Genomic DNA, 22,883 nt, shown 5'->3' with positions numbered 1-22,883 from the left:
GAAAGGCTCCACCTACACAAGACTGTTGACAATCACCTTACAGTCTGCAGATACCCACAGGCCTGGAAAACTGCCTTCTTTTCAGGGCACTTATTTCCTTTAGAAAGTCTGATAAAACATGTCTGCTATATTCTTTTAAATACTCAGGAAAAAAAAGATCTTTCTATTGCTGCTCCAGGAGACACTAAGGATGATACTGTCCTTACTAAGCAAAAATGAGCCACTGTTGCTTGCTCAAGAAATGCAAATTTAGGAAAAATTCTTTACAAAAAGGTAGTCCATTAATCAAAGAATGTTGTACCTTATTCTTCTGAAGGAAAAGATTATATAAAAGATTATATTAAATATCGACCACCATACTGAAAAAGATTCCTAGGAATATAAGATTATAAAGTCAGTGTTCCAGTAAGTGCTTTAAGAAAACCATAAACCTTAACTGAAATAAGAAGGGAGTTAACACAGGAATAGTGTTGCAGAATAAATAATTTTTAAAATAGATTATTTTACTATTTTTCAGGATCATTTTTGAGGTGAACTGTACAGCTTTACTACTGTACTTTACCATTGTGAGGAGAAGAGGTTTTGAAAAGGAAAGCTTTGATATAAATATGACATCTGCTTAGGGCTTGGAGCATCTGTCATATAAGGGGAGGCTAAGAGAAACAGAACTATGCAGCCTGGAGAAGGGGAGGCTCAAAGGAATCTTACCATGGTGCAAAATTACCCAATCTGGAAGTGGGGCAGGGAGTTCAGAAGGTGGACTCAAGACTCTTCTCAGTCATGCCCAGTGACAGGACAAGAAGCAATAGGTACAAACCGAAGCACAGAAAATTCTGCTTAAGCATATCTCCATCACTGGAGATATCCAAAACTCAACTCACAATGTCCTGAGCAACTCACTGTAGCTGACCCTGGTTAAAGCAGGAGCCAGAGTAGAAAAATCTTGAGTTCACTAGGATTGTATGATACTAAAATATCAGCAAAATCAGTGACACGTGATTCATTATATTATTATCTCGTGGCTAAATGAAAACCAATTTTAACCAAAATCTAAACTGACAAAAAATAGATCCATTAATTTTTAGATCTCTGGGGTGGCTAAAAAATTTATCTATTGTAGTAGTAAAGTCACAGAATACTAATAATGGACATAACCTGTTTTTAATAGGTTATGAAAACAATATTTCCAGAAAAATTAAAACCTTTATGCATATTTTCATTACAACTAAGCACCTAAACAGTAATACAAAGCATTTTTAAGATAAGACTATAATATTTTGAAATGTAGAATTCCTGCTATGTGAGTACACAGACACAGCATACTTAGCTACTCATAGTGATTTTAGCCAAGTAGTATATACTTCATTAGAGAAAAACCATTATACAGTTACAATCAGAATTTAATTAGCATTTTCTCTTCTTTATGGCAAAGCAAAAAGAAATAAATTATTGACAACTGGATACATCTGGAATGGCTTCAGGACAAAAGACCTGACAGATTTAGACATTTTTTATTTAACAGCCCATGAAACCCCATAGCTCTCCTAAAATACTGAAACTGTTCTCTTCAGATGTGCTCCTGACCATCTGGGAGCTGCAGAAACTTGGCACATTTTTTTACAGCTTGCCAAACTTTTGAAACAAACATCTCGTGCTTACACTTCACTTTTTCAACACCACTCCTGGGAAAACAGGATCTCTTAAACTCTTAAATACAATCATTAAAACAAATTTTAAAAATTGCTTGAGGCTTCTTGGTAAAAAAACCTAACATTCAGATTACAGAGATCAATTTTTGAATCACATACATAAAATGCTAAAAAGCAGCACCACAGCTCATGCAGAATTTAAGAGTTCTGTGTTTTTTCTCTCAAGGCTTGCTACATGCTGATGCCTCAGAAACAGAGTGAAACAGGACATAATCAGAATGACACTGAAAACATCTGCAAATATAGTCAGAAGAGGAGATGGTATCTAAGTCAGATAGAATGATACAGATCTGCAGGAGAGAGACAGAGTACAGGAGTACAGTGTGAGAAAAAGACATGAAGAAACATAAGATTTCTTTTAGACTTGGACGGATACTCCCACAGTCAAATGTTACAGGATAATGAGGAAAAACGCAGACAAAGCTCAGAAAGGGACAGCAAATTTTATAAAGAATATGCCTAATTGTCAAAGATTCCTATCCCAGAGGAGAAACATGAATGGTCTGCTGCCACCAGCAACACCATCTAGAACAATTTTAACCTAGTGCAGGGTCAAATTCCGAATTTGTTGGAAACCAGAGGAAAAGAACATTAGTCAGTAATTATACAGACTACGTAAAAAGAGAAATGAAAATTAAAGCAGCAGTTGATTACAGAAATAAACTTCCCTTTTTAAGCTGGGAGATGATGCAGGCCTAGACTCCGGGAGAAAAGATATAAACAACAGGTAAATGAGGAAAATAAGAAGGAAAAACGAGAATGAACATAACACAGCTTTTTTGTTTAACATGGCTTAATAACTTCAGATTTCTCTAACACTGCCAGATTTTCACAGTAAAGTACTTCCTCTGCTGGGGGTGAGGAGGGAGATGTACAGCACTTAGTAGAAGCATTTACAGAAGAACAGTTCATAAATAAGTGACAAGCTGTTTGCTTAAACACACACAGAAAAATGATGTCCACAGCACATACAGCCTGGTAACAGTCACAGGACTGCTACACTTTACTACCTTGCTTCATGTGTTTAAAATGTTCATCTGAAGTTTTAGCAACTTCCCAATTTTTTGTAAGACAATTCTGACAACTTTTGGTGAAACACGATCACTGCAGCACAAAAACATGGCTATTTTGTGTTAGAGTGTCAAAGGTCACTTCTGATTATGTATGAAAAAGCCAGCTGCTTTATTATCCACTAGACCTTTCAACAAAATGTTTTAATTTACCAGTCTCAGTTAGGTGTGGCTACACAAGAGGTGCATGGCAATTCTTCCATGGACCCCCAAACAGGTGGGTCCTACCCCACGGTAAAGGAGACATAAACAAACTCACTGCAGCTACCCTTGAGAAAACAAACTCTTCTGAATTGACAGTGTGGCAAAACAGCATGATCATACTTGAAGCACATAATTTCAAACCCTACATATTGAGAGTTACTATTATTGCACACATTAGACCATTTAAAATCAGGACATTAACACCTGGACACTTGTAGTGTACAGGTGAAAATGAAAATACATCTGGCTTATACAGTGAACACACAGCTCTGTTACATGTGAATCAGCTGAACATATCATAAACTTAAATAGCTACACAAGTATTTCAAAGACACTTCTCTCTCCCAACAACTTCCACAGAATAGACGGCGAATTACCTTTTCATCATGTGCCAAAAGTAATTACCATCTATCATGACAACGAACTACAAGACCTAATTTTTCATGTAAGCTCCACTCACCAGTTTCCTAATTTTAATTCCAGCCACAAATGTAAATATCGCTAATGTCTATCACTGCATCTATTAGGCAAATGCAGTTTTGAAACTACCTTTGTCAAAGAAAAATTGTGAAACACAATACTGGAGAAAGATAAACAAGTTCATATAAAAAAATCAAGTACCCTAAAGCAAAAGCCACAGAATCAGGATTCTGGTATCATCTCTGACAGACAGCCTCTCTCACAGGAAAAACATTTAATTTCCTCACTTATGATATGAAAAACTAATCTCAAAAAAATTATTCACTACTTTTTCTCAATCACTTTTTTGAGACACAGGAATGGAGTACATTGCAGAAAATAATTAAAGCAACAAATACAGAGGAAATGGGGACTAAGGAAACCTGTCTTTCACAAGTACATTTTACACTGAATTGTGAGCTGAGGGCTCCGCTGCCTTTGACTTACTTTACCCCATTCCTTACAACCTGGTCAATCACTGCTTCATGCTCCACCCCACACATATACCTCACTTATCTGTCACTAGACAAGACAAGAAAATTTGCAACACAAATGCAAATTTTCATTCCCGGGCCATCAGTGTGTGCAATTTCAGGGCTCTGTTCCCATCGGAGGCTTTGGGAAGCACGTATGCATGTGCCTACACTTGTCTTTAGTCTTCAAAAATGACACCATTACTTAAGCTCTGACTGAAGAGAATTATATAGTTGGTTAACAAGCAAGTTAAAAGCACATGTTTTTCTTTTAGAAAATCCTTTTTATTCAGGGAAACATCACGTAAGTTGCATAATACTGAACAAAATCTTAGTTAAAAGACACCAATCACATGCAAAATTTAGGATACTGGACATTCTACAGCTTTGTTTCTGGCCCTGCTGCAGATCTCCTCTGCACTTGGCACTGCTACTTCAGTTTTACTCTCAAAATTGGCTTTTATAGAAAATTTATATAACACAGAGGAATTTACTTACCTGCAATAAGATTACATCATGCTGACTGTCAGAACGACTAAAAATACACTGCTAATCATGAGAACTCGGTACTGTACTTTTTAAGTGAGAATACCTAATACCTCAAGATCTTGCTACAAGCTGTTAACTCAGACGCCAGAGCATTATTCGGAGTGGAGGAAAGGAACTCCAAGAAATTACACTTCTTTCAGTTAAGTAGTGGGTTTGCTGGTTTAGTTTTGCCATGGAAACCACAAGTTTTCAATCAGGAGTGACTACTGTCACTGACTGCATACCTGATTAACAATAGAAATATTAACAGACTGCGGTGAGAAGTATTTAGGTTTTTACCATGTAAAGTTTGAAGGTGGAGTATGGATAAATGTTTGACCTTCGGAATGAGAGAAAAGAAATAATCTATTTCTACCTGTATTCTATTAACACTAAACTGTCAATTACAAAATAGAACACAAAGATATGTAAAAATGCACAAGGAAATATATTAATCCACCAGATAGCAAGCAACATTTGAGAACTTCACTACAGACAGGCAAACCTTTTACCTGCATTTATCTGATATCTACAGCTGCAAGTTAGGTAACATACCTGTTTTCTATTTAGAAAGGCAGTGCTAACAACAGAGTTGTTGTTACAGAGTAAACAACAGCTATATGCACATACTGGAAGTCATATTAGAACGCTTAAGAACAGCAATTGTCAAGACACTCCACACCACTGAAAAATATTCTCACACAGAGGAACTTTTAGTATGTTCTATAAATAGTGTTTATTTATGAACATTAAAAAGGGTAAATATTAATTACATTCATATAGTTAAAATTCAGTTTCAAATGCTTCTGTGTTTGACATTAGTATCAGATTAGACCACAACTGATAAAAAAGACAACACCTAAGAATCCCTCTACAGGATCTAAAGCTTTATGCTTAACAAAGCACTCCACATGTTTATAGATGGTTGGAAAAGACCAGACTTGTAATTAAACATAATTAATATAGGTATTGATAGTCATTTTAGAGGGGACAGGTCTGTAGGAAGCCCAAATAAACAATCAAATAGCCCCTATCAAATAAACAGGGGCAAACAGGAGCAGCATAAAAATACAATAAGGAAATAATTTTTATTACACGTCAAACTGCTATTTTCATTATTTAAGCAGTAAGAACTGACTAGCCTAACCCTGCAAGCTTCAAACTAGAATTAATTGTTTCAGTAAAATCAGTTCACCATTTTAGTATTCTAAACAGAAGCTGCAAATTAATACAAATCAAGTATTAGACATTGCAATAGCTGTAGTATTTCAACTATTCATTGAGAAGTAACACATTTTTATTGCTGGAATGAAATTCTAAATAGAACATTGCTGCCTTTGAAGCAATGTTCTGGTCTTGAGAATCACTTGTTCAGATACCCTTTAGACACACACTAGCAGAGGCCAAAATGATAGGTGTCAACTCCTTTGCTCTTAGCCATGAAGACATTTATTCCTTTTAAGCTTTTAATTACTTGTCCGCAGATAGCAGACAGCTCTTTCTTAACATTATGATCCTAACGGTTCTCAGAAATCTGACATAGAAATCAAGGCTTTAAGTCAATAGAACAAAAGAATTCATTAAATGCTGGGCTTTAAATACCAGCATTCCTCTATCTTTCTCAAAATTATTTACTGTAAAATTATGATGCTCAACAGTAGGGTATTAACATTACAAAATATTTGGGGAGAGATGATTCAAGAAAACAACAGTCTGCTCACATTGTATTCTGATAAGCTCCATCTCATCTAGTTGACATGCTTTTGTTAACTGTGTTAAATAATGTAATTTTGCTTCCTTTTCTTTCTTTCTATTACAGCCTCTTTACAATGTTTTCTTATGAATAATAATGACAAAAGTTATAGACAAAAACAGAAAAAAAACAAAGATGGGGAAACGTATACTTCTCTAATGTATTTTCATACTTGAAAGGCAATTTTATTTTTCATTAAAGTTCCACTAAGTGGGCATGTGCTCTGTAAACTTCCCAGACAGCTGAAACTACCAGAAAGTATTGATTTCAAATGACTATAAAGTACTAGTCAGTAATAGCCATGAAGTCTCCTGAAATAAGTAAAATACAGATGAATAATAAACAGAACAATCTATCTGCAAGGACATAATATACATAGATATACAGACTGTATGGAGACTGGGTGTCACTACCTAGAATTAAGGAAACTATCACAATTCTAAATCTCACAATAACTAAGAACTCATCCACATGAAAGTGGCAAGCAGAGCAGCAACTTTTCACTACCAGCACTATCACAGCAAGGAGTGGTGGCGTTCAGTTTCACTAGACAAAAACATTTTATCGAGGGTCAGATGAGTCACGTTTGTGCTTCAAGACCCATGACAGAGCTCACTAATCACCTACAATGCTGTTTCTACTGAAATGCAACCTTACAGGAACCATTCAGGCTGACGGTTTTGGCTGGCACTGTAATTTTGCACAATAGAGCAGTGCCTGTCAAAAGAGGAACAGCAAGAACTGTTGGAACTATCTATTTAAACGGTTTTTCCATAGTACAGCATGCAATGCAAAATAAAACATTAAAGATTCAACAGAAGAATAGCCTATCAGATGTTTTTATCTGTGCTGACTACTGGATAGGAATACTTCAGTGACTTGTTCAGATTATCCCATGCTTCTGAATTCTAACTTGTAAAATTCATTCTCCCTCTTATTCTTAATTTATGACTCAAATCCCATACTCCACCTAGCAGGAAACATCTACAAGGAATATTTTGAGTTCTGAAAAATAGTACCACCAAGAGATTCACAAGACACTTTCAAGAATGCAAACAGAGCAACAGACACAAGATTGTTGTGAAAATGAAAAGGGCAATAAAGCATCTATAATATGGAAGATCCCTTCTGGGAAAAAAAAAAATAACACCAAAAAGGAAGAAAGGCTTGATACCTTCCTGCATTCTGGAGAACAGACCTGTGTCTCAACTATAAAAATATGCCCTTTAACATATACTCTTTACTACCTTCTCTCTTTACACATGAGATTGATTACACTGATAAAATTAACATACTTAAGTCTGACTTACAAAAGTCTATCTCTAGAATTCCTTTTCCTGAATTTATGGCTCTACAAACTCTAACAGTACCAGTGAATGCTCTTTAGACTTAGACTACCTCTCCCGGTGTTTTTTCCCAGTTTTCCTCAATATTTATGATTTTTCTCTCTCAATCTCAATTTATTATCAGAACATAAAGATCAAAACTAAGTAACCTGGACACCCTCACAATCAGCTAATTAAATAAAAACCAATAAATTATGCAGAAAAAAGGGCCAGGTTAAAGATTCTTCAAACTTACACAATGCTCAATGTAATAATAACCTTAATTTGTATGAAACTTCCTTAGTTTTTATTACAGCAATTCTGTAAAGTAAATAGGACACTTTCATTATTATTGTTCAATTTTAGTATCAATTTCCTTTCAGCTTTATACCAACAGCCCTTCTAAATTTTTTTCCAATATTGCTTGCAATTCCTTTCTCACTTTTGAAAAGTGAGAAAAATAGACTCTTTTCTCACAAAAGAAATCGGTTACAAAAATAAGTAATTTCTGAAACCTTATTCATTTGCTTCCACCCACAATATCAAGAGGTATCAAAATTCTGCCATTTTTCTGAAAGGCAGACATCTTCCAACAACTCTGGAACCTTCTGCTAAGTCCTTAAAAGTTGTTCTGAGCTCTCCTCACCTATCTCAATTTACTTTCCTGTCCCAGCCTTGCACCATTTGCACCAGTTTAAAAGCTTCTGCTCCTTGAAGCAAATGCACAGCCTAATCAAGGTTATGACCTGTCCAACAGTTTGTTTTAATATACCAGGCAGCTCCGCAGTGTAATTCTCCATTTGGAGAACTACACTGGAGAGTGTTAACACTAGAATCACACAGGAGAATTACATTACCAAACAAAACAGCTGTTGTGATAGTAATGAAACTCAATGCATTATAAAAAAATGTTTTTTAGCAAACAGCATCCTATCACTTTCATACTCAGAGCTCTGCAAAAAAACTTTCTAATCTGACAGTGACAAAAAGATGGTATAGCAGGCACTGACTAACACAAAATTAATTTTCTGGACTGGAAAATTTCAATTTCAATCTCAGCATGTGATCCTACCCCTAGAATGCTATATGTATACCTTTTCTTTATCAAGCCCCTATTTAAGTCCTTTTTGAGGTCTCAGTAAATATTAATCAAATTCAAAACAGAAACGTTCTTTGAGAACTGGAAGTTCAAACACTAAACTGAATGAAAAATCTATTTTAAAATATACAGTATTTCAAATATATCCAGGAAAATAAATTATGTGAGCAACACCAGGAAAGGTTAATCTTCTGACAAACAGATGACTTTCACTCACAACCTAGAATAAAAGCAATATAAAAACATCTGTGTCAACACCCAAATTCACTAAAGGAGGATTTATCATCACAAGAGCCAATTCCCAGGAAAAGAAAAAGTTTGCATTAAATCTTCCAGACAAATACAGCTTACTACAGAGAAGTCTAGGCTGCAGACTCCTTTCAATAAGTTTATGCTATTCAACATATTTAACAGGTGTCTCCTATTTTTAACAGTAAAAACAGGTCTGTGGAGCCAGCTGAATACAGTCCATTATTCACTGCCAAGATCTATTATCCGAAGACTGTTGCTGAAAAAACCCCACAACTATGAACTGCATTTTATTTAACTGTAATTTCCTAATTTTTGCAGCAGACAAAAAGCTTAAGCCATGCAGGGTCTACTACATTGGATTTATATTCCCAGCTGACACGTCAAAGACAAAACATTGCTTTAATACTTGTCATTCAGCTGCTACAGCCAGTAAAACTCCAGAGACTGGCATGAAAATATATCCAATTTGTGATAAGAATGGCAGCCTGTAAAAATTATTAATTAGTTTGAACTGACTGCAAAAATAGCAAACTTCAGTTCTTCATAAAAACAGAATTTCTGTGACTGTTTTTCAGAAAGCATAAAAATAAAGAGAGGAGGCTTGCATTACCTCTCTCACTATATGTTACAAGTGTACTGGACAGCATTCAAAGGTGCAAAGGTATGGTTTCTGTCTAAAACATCCGAATTTCAATATTTAAACACAGCAATATAAAACTGAGGATGATAATGTAAATACTGAGTCTTCTCTTTGAGACCAGGACAAAGGTACTCGTCACCCAAACGACTACTAAGAAAAATACACTATGTCTATCACCAATTTCATATAGGTTAGATGATTTACCGAAAGTACTTGACAATGTATTTTAACATTTTTTCACAAAATGTTAATGACAATGTATTTTAACATTTTTGTCTCTCTGCACTCACCCCGCATCAAAAAAGTGTACTTTAGTTTGTACTGCTAAATTTGTAGAAAATAACTGCTAGTAAAGTCCCTATTTAGGGACTTTAGGGAGTTAAAAGTAGTTTGTTCACAGTCTAACAATAGAATTAGACAAAAAGACTCATTTGAAAACAGATGAGTATTTTAAAAGTGTAACAACTACAAGCACAAACAAATTCACAGATAGCAATTTCAAATTTTATGTGCAATACAGTAACATAACACAGGCAACCACTACACAACAACACAGCATAAATGAAGTAACTTCTCTTCCCCTGCTGTTTGGCCACTCACTCCCATTTTTCTGGCTGTTTTGTCAGAAGCATTTATGAACCAGATCATAAGCGGCAACCAGAAAGGACTATTTTCCAGCCAGGCTTCCTCTGCAGTGCTGTGACTAACTGGTACTTTAAGTTGGCTTCCCCCAGGGTAAAAACAAAAAAAAAAAAAAATGGGACCATGGCAAAGTAGTGGAAATGAAAGAGCAGCAGAACTGGGTCACACTGACCCCCAACTGAGATCAGCTTATCCAGTGGTAGAACTGCAATCTTTGACCAGGTACTTCCAAACAACCAAAGCTAGGGATAATGCACACACCAGTCCTAGCTTTCAGTTAACTCAGCCCTGACATAATTTAACAACTGTCTACAAAACTACTGCATTGTTAACTGCCACATAAATAAATCAATGGGACAAAAAACAATAGAGGAAGTCAAGATACACAATAAATTAAGTTCCTATAAATTTGATGGCACGTTACTTTACAGGTGCCTTCCAAGCAGTCATTCTTGTGGTAGTAATTAATGTTATGAAGTCACCTCAATTAACCACTATCAGTCCTACAATATCAAATATTTCTACAATGTAAACTGAGAATGCAGCACTCTCAATTTTCCCCATTTGCTTTTTTAGTTAACCCTTCAAAAGTCTTGGCTGAACAAGAAGTTGCTAGAGTTTTTATTCTAAGTCTTTACTGCCAAGCATCCTTTTCATTTAAGGATATTTTCACAATATGCCACAGGATATGGAGGACAACATTTAGGGAACTAGAAGACAAGCTGACATATACACAGGAACCAAGACCTTATAACAAAGTGCACTGCCATATCCTGCTTCTGTAGAAAAACACTGAACCAAATGGCAATTACAATCCCTCAAAATCAGTGCATTTTAATTTTGGAAGATACAGGCAATGGGTACACATCATGTTCAGTAAAAACTGGGCAAGGGATACTAAATGACTACTTCAAAATTAAATTCCATGAATGACAGAGACAGTTAAAACAAGGGCAGTGGAGGGGGATATTATCTTTGTCAGCAACAATAACTGGGCCTAAAGAGCAACTGGCCAAAGTTATTAAATTAGCAAACCACTTAATTTTTTTCCCTACTGCTTCTCCTATGAAGAGAAACAATATTATGAAAAAAAAAATTCTAAATACAAAGGTTTCATTATTCAAGTAAAAGGAATTACATGTATTTAACACTAGATCTGGACAAAAAGCAAAACAACAAAACTGTCATTTTAAGAAATAAGATATGATCCATTTTACAGTATCCATGTTATAATACATGGTATAATTAATACAGAGGACTCTATGAAGGAAGTGCAAAAGGCCCCAGTTTTTATTTCTCAATAAAAATTGCTTAGATTATTAACATAAATTACTAGATTTTGCTAAATTGTATTATGCTAGGCATATCAATAATAGAATTGCCTACATTTAAAAGCTGCACCATTAGAGTTCCTAACTAAAGTTATAGGCAAAACCTCAAAGCTCAAGCATGTTCTTTAGGCTGAGAGTTGCCATCTACCAACACAGACCTGCTAGCAAAACAGATTTTCCCAGGATGGCAGTAGTGCTGGCTATACTCCCACCATGTTGCCTATTTGAAAAGACAATCCCTGTCTCAGGCAGTTTATCCCACTAACATGCAGGAAGACAAGAGGAATGAAGACAGTTTCAGAAGTCAAGCCAAGTGTGAGAGAAGCTCACACTGAAGCACTTCACCTCAACACAGCACTTGGGAGGAGAAAAAAAAATGCACCAGTAGCACTTTGCTAGGTACACTCATGGTCCCTCATACAGAAGGCTGTAAATGTTCATGTGGCAAAATATCTCAAAGACTGGCAGTTGGCATATAAACATCAGATGCAAGGAAAATCAGACTGCCAGAAAAATTAAGTAAAAAATGGTAGAGTTAATTACTCCACCTTTGTATACTTTACAAGGCTAGAAATATGCCAGCCCATGTGCTTTCACATATTTTAATTTTTCAAGCACAGCTATGATAGTGAGCAATAAAAATTAAATGCAAAATATTATCGTAATGAGTAATGTCAATAAAAGTAATGCTATATCAAAATTTATATTTTTATGCTATTTATTTACAGCCCACTGTGTTATATAGTTAAGAAGTATCACAGAAATATTCTGGGATCAGATGCAACTGTCCTACTGGGTCATAAACAAAAGTTATCTGGAAAGCATGCTAGGAATGGGACAAAACTAGAGGACCAGCAAGTAAGGTTAAAATCCAGAAACTATTGGTTACTGCCTATAAAAATCTGAGGCAAGTATTCATTCATGTATAGAGAAAGTATGGAAAACAGGAACTGTAAGGCATGAATACTATACACAGAGACATTAACATATACATTAAAAATTAATACATTCTGATGAAATACTTAAGACCTTTTTTTTTTAATGCTTCTTTGGTTTCAGTAGCATTCTCTACATATTTAAATACGAGGAGAAATGTTAAGAAAACAGACATATTTTTTAAGAATTTACTTAAAAAAATACACTTCACAAGACGTATCAGTGAAAAAACACAGCTTTTAATTTATAAAATTCTGTAAATTATATTTCAGGCACAGAAGGAACAGACCCTCTAGACATAAATACAAAGGCAGGTAACACAAATTACCCTTCCTTCACCTCCAAAAAAGCACTGATAGGCCAAATTCCTCTCACGCCCTCACCTGTGTTTAGATACCTCACCTGAGGGGTTTACAGGAAGACTGCAGCCACCCTGCTGCCACCTCACAGACTGTACCCCTTCTCCTCACACTGTCAAGAAATCTTGAATGAATACTGATTCTTGTCTTGGCTGACAACAACAACTGCCTAAATTATACAGGATGATACATAGGCACCAATTACATTATGCTTTCTCTAAAGACAAATATAAATATATCTATAAAGACAAATACAAATGTTTCCACAGTCTACAGCTGGCATATGAATATTCCTTCTGCTTCTGTTTACAAATACATACATACAGAAATATGCACACATTCAAATACAGATGGCTCATATGGTGTTCAAGTTTCAATATCCTCAAGGAACAACAATTCTAACAAAAAAATACTCTCAAAACTATTCAAAATCTGGGTACAGCTTAAATAATCTACAATTCTTGCACTCAGTCTCAGAAAAATCTGCACTAAATTAGTAATAATTTCATAACTGAACTCCTGCTTTGACAAATAATAACCAGCTGTTGGGAAATAACGTTTCCCAGAACAAAAAGAAATAACTAATTTAAAACTAAATTACAACTTAAACGAGAATAACTACTTAAGCAGTCTGCACAGAACTTACTTCTCAATGAAAGGGTCAGCTAGATGACCCTTTCATTGAGAAGTAAGTTCTATGATCACCAGGAAGCAGCAACTCTATCAGTATGTGATGAACAAAATAAAGCTAGCAATAAAAATTAACACAAAATAATGAATGTCTTACTTTACACAACAGCTTACAGGAAGGTTTTAAACACTGCAAAACACTCTGCACTTTTTTAATTCTGTAGAAAGGTTATGAGGCCCGAAAAAAAAATCCATACATTCTGACTAATAAGAGAGAAGCTGTAACATGCTTTCTCCAAAAAACAAAGGTACAAAGTCCATACTTGTTCAGTCTTTTCTGTTTCAGCTCAAGTGTTCTGCACCCAGAACTTCCAGGACTACACACCCTTTGTCTCTTTAGTGAGCATATGATGTGTACAGTATTCCCTAGGAAGCATAACAGTTAGGAAGCTTTATATAGACACAACTTAGACAGTAATGCTAAGCAGTGAAAAGCTTTAAAAAGTGATCAGGTACTTTGACTAGAACTCATGACAGTTTTAAACAAGCAAGACCCTATTTGCAGTGTATAATTTGACTTACAGTGTGACATATACTTATGTTCTCTGCATTTTTGCATGACTGACTCAAGAAAACTCTCAATCAAATAATCACTGATGCTAAAACTTTTCATTGTCTGCAGAACATTGGTATTGGTAATTCACTCTGAACTATGTGAGGATTATATATAATAGCTAATTGTACCAGGTATGCAAATTACATCCAAACTCATGCCAAACAGTTATTTTCAGCCTTCAAGGAACAGTAGGCATGAGTACTTCCTACACACTTCAGGTTTCATTATAAGCATTTTCCAGCAATTTCTCCTACACTTAATCACAAAAATCCAAAGTCTGTAGGGCTTTTAGATTACTCTTATGAAAGAGTCAACATTGCCAATATACTACAACAGCAGCCTAACACAAACTTAAGACTTTATTCTTGAAGCCAGACACTAAAGTTCACTCTTAGATTATTTACTCAATCAATCCTTTTCATTTTTTTAATTTAAAACACATCTTTGCTTTAAATGAGATCAGTTAGCAGAGATGGTAAGAAGGCAGTGCAGTTTTTTTAATTTGTTTCCTCACCTTAAGTATTCCACCAAAGATACTTGTACTAGTGAATCAAAATTTAAAAAGCATCAGGAACTACCTTCTATATTCTAAATGTGTCTGAAGTTTTAATGGGATATACTTACAAAAAGGCCAAGGTTGGAATGAAACTCTAGAGATCATCTAATCCAATCAGCTGCTCAGGCTCCTGTCCACAGTATCAACCCGGAGGGACAATCCACACCAGTCCCCATCAGTCTGTCAGCTCCCAGGAACCATGCTCTGTCGTCAAAACCTTTCAAGTGTAGTTGCGTTGCAGTTCTTTGTGATGACATCAACCAGCTCCTGCAGCACTCTAAGACGCACCCCATCAGGTATCATGAATGTCTATACATCAGGTTTATCCGAACATTTTAGTCTGATCACAAAGGGCCAGACTTTCCCGGTGGTCAGATGGACCTGAGGCTCCTGAAGGCAACATTTACAGTAAGGACCAAGGCAAAGCAGACAGTGAGTGCCTGTTCTGATTCCTTTGTCACTAGATTCTCCACCCCCTTCAGAAGAAGACCCAGATTTTTCTTTGTTTTCTTTTTGTCGCTGAGACATCTGTACAAGCCTTTCTTCTTGCTGCCCTTCACATCCCTCCCCAGATTCAATTCCACATAGGCTGTGGCTTTGCTAACTTCATCCCTGCCCCTGCATACTCAGACAGTCTCTGTGGTCTGACTGGGTCACACAACTCTGTCAGCACCTCTTGTGAATTTCTGGTTTAGATCTGGATTTTGTCAGGAGCTTCCTACAGCACTCTTATTCACCTTTTCATTATTTCATCTGGAAAAACTACTACTGAGTTTAGAGGAGAAAACTTAAAAACAAATGCTACCTGCCCTCCCTGGATCCCTCCTCTCTAACACAATCTTTTTTTTTCTAGGCTACTCTATAATGTAACTCAGCTGATTAAACTGATGAAAAGTTTTTGCCAAAGACAGCTGCTGGGATCTTCTGAGAAACCTCTTTATTAACACTGTATTATGTAAGTAACATCAGTTTTATTGACCGAAACTTGAAAAGCAATTTCAACACAATAATGTCTATTCTTTGCCATCTTTGCTGCATCAAAATGAATTAGTAATATAATCTGAAAATAATTTTATTACTTTCACAACTAATTTTAAGTACTTAACCATAATCTAAACCTGAAACTCATGGGTAAGTGGAATAAATACAACTGTTGAAATCTGCTCCACCTGATAGACATATTTTTTCAGTAAGCACTTGACCTACCACTGCACTAAGCATACTTTTTAAAGGTGTGTGCCTCATCATCTGAAAATCCACAATGTCTAATGAGAAAAACAAACTCAATTGCACTGTGTGTAGCTAAAGAATCACTAACTACACATCTGGGAGTCATGTTGGCATTCACATCAGAGAAAAAAGTCTGAGCTGCTAAAATGTGGAAAAAAATGACCCTTCAGAAAAGTTCTGTTCTTTTCAATAGATTAGAAAATTAAGTAATTCTAAAAAATTAATCCCTCTAGAAAAGTAAACAGTTTCATGAAAATTGGCCTGCTATCTGGTATAGTCACTGAACTTTGACATGTCCTTGTTTAATTTGCTATTGCAAAAGCTAAGGGAAATAAAAAGTAAAATATTATTAATCAGTCTAATCTAGACACCAAGTGACAAATTGAAAGAATTTTTTTTAATATGGGGGAACCTCTAATGTAGGAGTGTTCCAGCTGAAAACAATGACCTTCCTAATCAAGATGGAAACTTTTACTGTTTTTCAGCGCAATAAACATCATCAGAAGCGAAAGCAGTAATAACTTGTATTTGGCAAAACTGAAAAAAAAAAAAAAAACCCACAAATCATTGAGAATTTAAACCAAGCAGTGTCTACTTCCAACAGAAATCCTGCACCTCTTCAGGGCACATCGAGAAGAGCTCTATCGCCACTTACTGGGCAGCTACAGAAGTCTGAGGTTTGAGAACAGCACAGGGACGATTGCAGAGCTACTGCACGGACAGGCAACTCAGTTACACCGAGGACACAAGTCTGACAGAAGTTTTTCTTCCTGCTTTTATCTCTCACATGCCATGTATTTAAGGACATCATAATTTACTGTTTACCTGTACCTCAACCATTTCTTAACTGTGTGGCCAGAGACAAAGGCTTTCCTCCCTCCCAGTCAAGTAACACTGCAATTACAAATTGCTGTGTTCAAAATAGTAAGGCAGAACATGTGAACTTACACTGGATTTAAAACAGTAGAGGACTATCAACACACAAAAAACTGGACTGGGGTTGCTGGGTTTTGGTACTGTTTTCAGTTGGTTTTTTTTTAACTCCAGTGTATGTGGGCACATTCATACTTGGTGTCTCACAATGGATTTCAAGTATTTAAAGTTTCCTGTAAGCAAAAAAAACTGTCCGCTAGATTATTCTCCATACTTTCCACCCACAGACAATATTCTCTTCATAGAAATCACAGAACAGCCTGAAGGGATCCACAGGGATCATCAAAGGCCACCTCCTTGGCCTGCACATGACAGCCTAAAGAATAGTGCCATGTGCCTGTTCCTAAAAGACTGTGCATATGTTTGTACATATTTGTTTCCCCACTCCCTCTCACACATCAAAAGAGCATACAAATGTGATACTACTTCCACACATCTGCCTTTTCTTGCTGTTCTGACAAGATATCAATTTACAAGCTGCCTTCAACACTGCCTACGTGTAAAATTTTCAGGTCAGTCTCCTTAACAGTGTTTTTCACAGTAACACCCCCACTGTGACGATTAACTTAGTTTAACACATTTTTCTGGTAGACTCCTAATCCTTCTTCGCAACCCACAAAAAAATGCAAAATATGGATCAGAAACTGTCATCTTCATCACTGTTTTTCTTCTGTCTGTCTCAGCTTATCAGGTTCATGCACACACATTACAGCAGGTACAAATACTCCTCAAACAGTTCCACGAAAGCTGAAAACCCACAGAGGGTTTTCACCACTTCCCAAACATTCCCCCACTGCCACTCCCAACTTTGACAGCAAGCAAATAACACAGAGTGCATAAATTCTGGTGCCTGAGAAGCTCATTCATTATTCCCTCCCCCAGAGAAGCACCGAGACCCCACCTTACAAACACCAAACAGTGAGATCTCACTTTTCCACACAAACAGGCTTACGGTGTACACAGAGACTAACAAAACCATGGTGGAGCTTGTAACACCATCACTGCCTCCCCTTACCCAAAAAGTAAGCTGAGCAGACTAAGAAAACATAAATGTGGTAATGACTATTCTAGCTAAGTAATAGTGGGTCTGCTTATAAAATCTGTCATATTAATTTCTGCCATGCATGTTACCTCAGTTTCTCCACCATAAGAAATTAATTTGTTACTTCCATTCTTTTTTTTTCGCCCCCTGCTTCTTCACAAGTTTTTATTTTAGGATCCCCTTCACTCCACAAGTAACACCAACCAAGAACCAACCTTTGTTACTTTCTAGTGCTGGGCCTTTGCTTTTCTTCTAGAATGCTACACAATCCAACCCAGGTATTTTTTTAACTATTAGCACACTTTGGTATTTCAGGACACAATCCATCTTAAGTATATAATTATCTACATGAGTCTGCTTTTGCTGTACAAATGTGTATTTCAAAAAACAGACCCATGTGGTCTAGGCCTGAACACAACTACAGCAACCACTTTCTGTCAGAAAGAGTAAAAGCTATGTGAATACTTTTTTTCTAAGAGAAAATCTGTCTGAAAGTTACGTACCCCAACAGCACCATACAACATCACTGCCTGAACTGTACAGTGTGCTGGAGTAACAGATGGAAATTTTAAGTACAAGTGGGAATTTCTGTTGAGCCTCAGATATGAACGTTAATTTCTTTAGCATACCTGTTGTAAACCATTGAAAGTTTCTCAGTAGTTCTTGTAAGCACTTCTGATGAGTGACAGTTCTCCCTAAATTCACAAAAAATGCTTACTTTGCTACTTATGGATGGGTGAAACTTTTATATTGTTTTCTAACTGACAGGTAATGGGTAACTCAGTTTTTAAGACCAAGTGAAGATATCAAAAGCATCAAAAATTACCTGCTGTTCAGTATGTCCCCAACCTAAACCACATCTACAACAGAATATCTGCATTCTCTCTGTCAAGAGACTTACCACACCTTAAAAAATATACCAAAAAAAAAAAAATCAAGAGAGAACACAGAGAAAAGATATACAACATCCAAAGCAAAACACAAGGAAGGCATATGTCTAACTGAAGACAGAAATAAAAATTCAAAAATCAATCTGTTTTATATAGGTAAATACAGGATGTATTAAGGATATAAGATTAGATAAAAATATTTAGCAATCTCTGTATTTCTAAAAGGACAGGATGGATCTACCTTATGTAGATTTCTGGTGTTACCAACAAAAATGTTAATTGACTACTAATGTGCCCATTCTGTGTTTTCAATTACTAATATTAATGTAACCCACTTATGCAACTACTGCATTAAATCTATAGATTAATACAATGGCAGGATGATTAAAACTTATTAAGTTTACCTTGGTTTTAATTTAAACTCAACTTTAAAAGGCTTCAAAATTTATTTCAGAAATTACAGGCCTCAGGAAAACAAAAGAATCAGCTGAAGTCACTCACTGAGCAGAGCACTATTTGAGTGACCAGTTATAAGAGGAAACTGTATTTAAATATTTTTAAATAAACCTTTTCTCAAAGAGATTTTGTATTTATTCATTACTTTGTTTAAAATCAGACCCAACCTTACTCAGAGTATGTTTATTATGATATATAAACTTGCCTGTATTAAACTTCCAAGTTGTTCTCTCTTCCACATTGCCCAGGGAACCTTTTTTTAGCATGATACTTCTAAAGACAAAAAGTTTAACAGCACAGGAGCACCTATTGACAGGTTGGTAATATTTCTTCCAGGAAAACAGTATCTCTGATTTGGGACAATAAAGATGCTCTTAAAAGTGAAGAAAGGATAAAAATTCCTATGTCAAAGAATTCTTAGGATTTTAAAGGGACTGTTTTCAGAACTGTTTCTTCCCCCTACAGTGACGATCTGGCCAAACTATCTAGCTGATACACAATTTATAGTCCACCTCTCCCTCTTCTAACACACCTCGACTCCAGAAGGATTTCCTGCTTGAAGCACAACAAGACAATGGAACCACTCTTGCAATATCCTTCCAGAACTGGCTAACTCCCAATACTCAGAGGGCACTCGTAGCAGCTCCCTGTACCTGACTTAAGAAAGCACCAGGCAGATTAACAGTGCATTAGCTGCTCAGCAGTATTTGCCTGGGCACCGTGCACAGGCAAACAGGCTTACTCTCAGTAAGGGAAAAAAAGACACATTTTCAAGAGTGGCTAAAGTGTTACTTATGGTATGGATTATCACCCTGCATCCTATTTATCCTTTCACCTTTCAGATCTAGTCAGTTTTTCGTCTTTCAACTTCCGTAATCACAGAATCGCTGGGTTGGAAGAGACCATCAAGATCAGCAAGTCCTACCCATGCTTTACTCCTCAACTAAACCATGGCACCCAGTGCCACACCCAGTCTTTTTTTAAACACATCCAGGAATGGTGACTCCACCACCTTCCCAGGCAGACCATTCCAGTACTTTATCGCTCTTCCCATAAAAACCTTTTTCCTAATATTCAACCTCCATTTCCCTTGGCACAACTTTAGACTGTGTCCTCCATCAGTGGCTGCCTGGAGAAAGAGACCAACCCCCACCTGACTACAGCCACCTTTCAGGAAGTTGTAGAGAGTGATAAGGTCACCCTTGAGTCTCCTTTTCTCCAGGCCAGCTGGATGCAGCACTGCTCACCACCACTCTCTGGGCCCGGCCATCCAGCCAGTTCCTAACCCAGCAAAGAGTGCTCCTGTCCAAGCCAAGGGCTGCCAGCTTTCCCAGGAGGGTGCTGTGGGAGACAGTGTGAAAGGCCTTGCTGAAGTGCAAACAGACAACATCCACAGCCTTTCCTGCATCCACCAGGTGGGTCACCTGGTCATAGAAGGAGACCAGGTTGGTCAAACACCACCTACCCCTCCTAAACCCATGCTGGCTGGGTCTGATACCCTGGCCATCCCATAAATGCTGCATGATCACACTCAGTATAAACTGTTCCATTACCTTACCTAGTACAGAGGTCAGTCCAACTGGTCTGTAATTACCTGGATCCTCCTTCCAACACATTTTTAGAATGGGCATCACATTGGCCAGCTTCCAGTCATCTGGAACCCCACCAGTGAGCCAGGACTGCTGGGAAATGATGGAGAGAGGCTCTGCAAGCTCATCTGCCAGCTCCCTCATCACCCTGGGATGGATCCCATCTGATCCCATAGATTTACAAACACCCAAGCAGCTCAGCAGCTCTCTGACTGCCTCCTCCTGGATAACAGAGGGCCCATTTTGCTCCCTGACAACATCTATCAGCTGTCCTGATGACAAGCCATCTTCCCACTAAAGACTGAGGCAAAGAAAGCATTAAGCACCTCTGCCTTCTCCTCACCTGCTGTTACAAAGTTCCCTCCCACATCCAGTAGAGAATAAAGGATGGTCTTACCCTTCCTTTTTGCCATTAATATATTTGTAAAAACTTTTTTTTTATTATGCTTTACAAAAGTTGCCAAATTAAGTTGAAACTGAGCTTTGGCCTCCCTAATTTTTTTTCTAAGTGCCCTAGCAAGGCCTTTAAATACTTCCTGAGAGAGAGACCTGACCCTCCTTCCAAAAATGATACATCCTCTTTTTATTCCTAAATTCCTATCCAGGCTTGATGTTTGCCTTGCCAACTCATCTTTGAGCACACAGGGACAGTCTGTTCCTGTGCCCTCAAGATCTCTGTTTTGAAGCATGCCCACCTTTCTTGGACTCCTTTGTTTTTAAGAGCTGCTTCCCAAGAAACTCTCTGAATAAGTCTCCTAAATAGGCCTAACTTTGCCCTCCAGAAGTCCAATTTAATAGTCTTACTGATGTTCCTCCTGCTGTTCCTCCTGATTTCACCAAATATAGAGAACTCTGTATTCTCATGGTCACTATGCCCCAAGTGGCAATCTTTGCTGTTGTTGTTGTTACAAGAGCATGCAAAAATAAGGTGGAACATATATTTTGTTTCACAGATGACAAGAAAAACTTATTTAGTACCAGACAGTAACGGCAGAATGAAAGAAATTATCACTTTTCAAATTATGGAAACCACTAATGCAGATACTAGGAAATTACTAGTGTTTAGAGAAGGGATTAAAATATCATGCAGCTTTTCAGACAACGAAAAAAGAGTAAGACAACATTAGTACCTCCTATTTTCGGCCAAGTTTGCACCTTCATCCTTGAGCTCCTTACTTTTCCTTACACAATCTTCTAAGAGAACTTCCTTTCTTCTCTTAGCTGCAATCACCCAGTTAGCATCATCATCGTCACCCAGATCCTTGTCATCCGCAGCTTCTGCTTCGAACTGCTGAGAGGTAGCTTTTGAGACCTTCTCACCAATCTTTCTCTTCCACCCAAAAGAAGCCATCTGGAGAACTAGGAAGAATGCATTTTAAATAGTTAGGTAATTTTGCTTTTAAGTACACAGCAGGACAATCACCTCTCGCTCATCTCGAAGCTAGAACAGTGACACAGAGCGGCACTCCCCCACAGAATTTACCAGACCGGCTGCACCTGAGCTGTCCCTGAGGCACGCACGGCCGTACCTGGCGCTGCCGCCGGCCGCCTCTCCCGGCTGGAAGCGCCGCGCCAGCCCCGGCCCCCGGCAGGAAGCGGAAAGGCGGGGCGGCACGGCAGGAACCGGGCAGGAGCAGGAAGAAGCAAGGGCAGCGGCCGCACCCGTGGCCCCGGCAGGGACAGCCGGGAGCCGTAGTTCTCCCTGGCGCGGGGCGGCAGGGCCGTGGGGGTGCTGTGAGGCGCCCGGCGCTCTCCCCCGCTCCTGTGCGTATGAGGCAGCGGTGGAGAGCGGGGCCAGAGGGGACAAAACAGCCGGGCCTGGGAGTGCCAGCGCCCGGTGCTCGAGTGTCACACGGGGACAGGTGCGGGACGGCGGGAATGTCCCCCGCGTGAACCGACAGCGCCCTGGGACAGCAGCCATGCACCACGGACCGGCGGCTGCGGCCGGGAAGTCCCGTAAGGAGAAGTGACCCAGGCTCACAAGCGCGGGTTTTTCCTTTTTCCTCTACAGGGGAAAAAACCACCACCACAAGTAAAATACACACACAACAAAAAACAAAAAAAAAAAAAAAAACAAAACCAAACAAAACCAACCAAACAAACAAAAAACAACAAACAAACAAAACAGCAAAAACATTTAAAAACATGAAAAAAACAAACA

General features: G+C 37.7%; 1 protein-coding gene across 2 annotated transcripts in view; it reads right to left on the bottom strand.

Moving 5' to 3' along the window:
* TTC33 (tetratricopeptide repeat domain 33) overlaps positions 1–22,353 on the bottom strand; it is a 43,881-nt gene extending 21,528 nt beyond the window's left edge. The window contains exons 1-2 of one of the 2 annotated variants that reach the window (XM_009095809.4): positions 22,252–22,353; positions 21,853–22,081 (exon numbers count right to left, since the gene is read on the bottom strand). In XM_009095809.4, the coding sequence (XP_009094057.1) occupies positions 21,853–22,073 (221 nt within the window). In that variant the 5' untranslated portion in view covers positions 22,074–22,081; positions 22,252–22,353. Of the gene's footprint in view, positions 1–21,852; positions 22,082–22,205 lie in introns of both variants that reach the window. The other variant, XM_030237174.2, reaches the window with a different exon arrangement.
* Between the last annotated feature and the right edge of the window lie 530 nt (positions 22,354–22,883).

The sequence above is a fragment of the Serinus canaria genome, chromosome Z, assembly GCF_022539315.1.
Source record: "Serinus canaria isolate serCan28SL12 chromosome Z, serCan2020, whole genome shotgun sequence".
Lineage (NCBI taxonomy): Eukaryota > Metazoa > Chordata > Aves > Passeriformes > Fringillidae > Serinus > Serinus canaria.
This window is presented reverse-complemented; position numbering and strand designations above follow the sequence as displayed.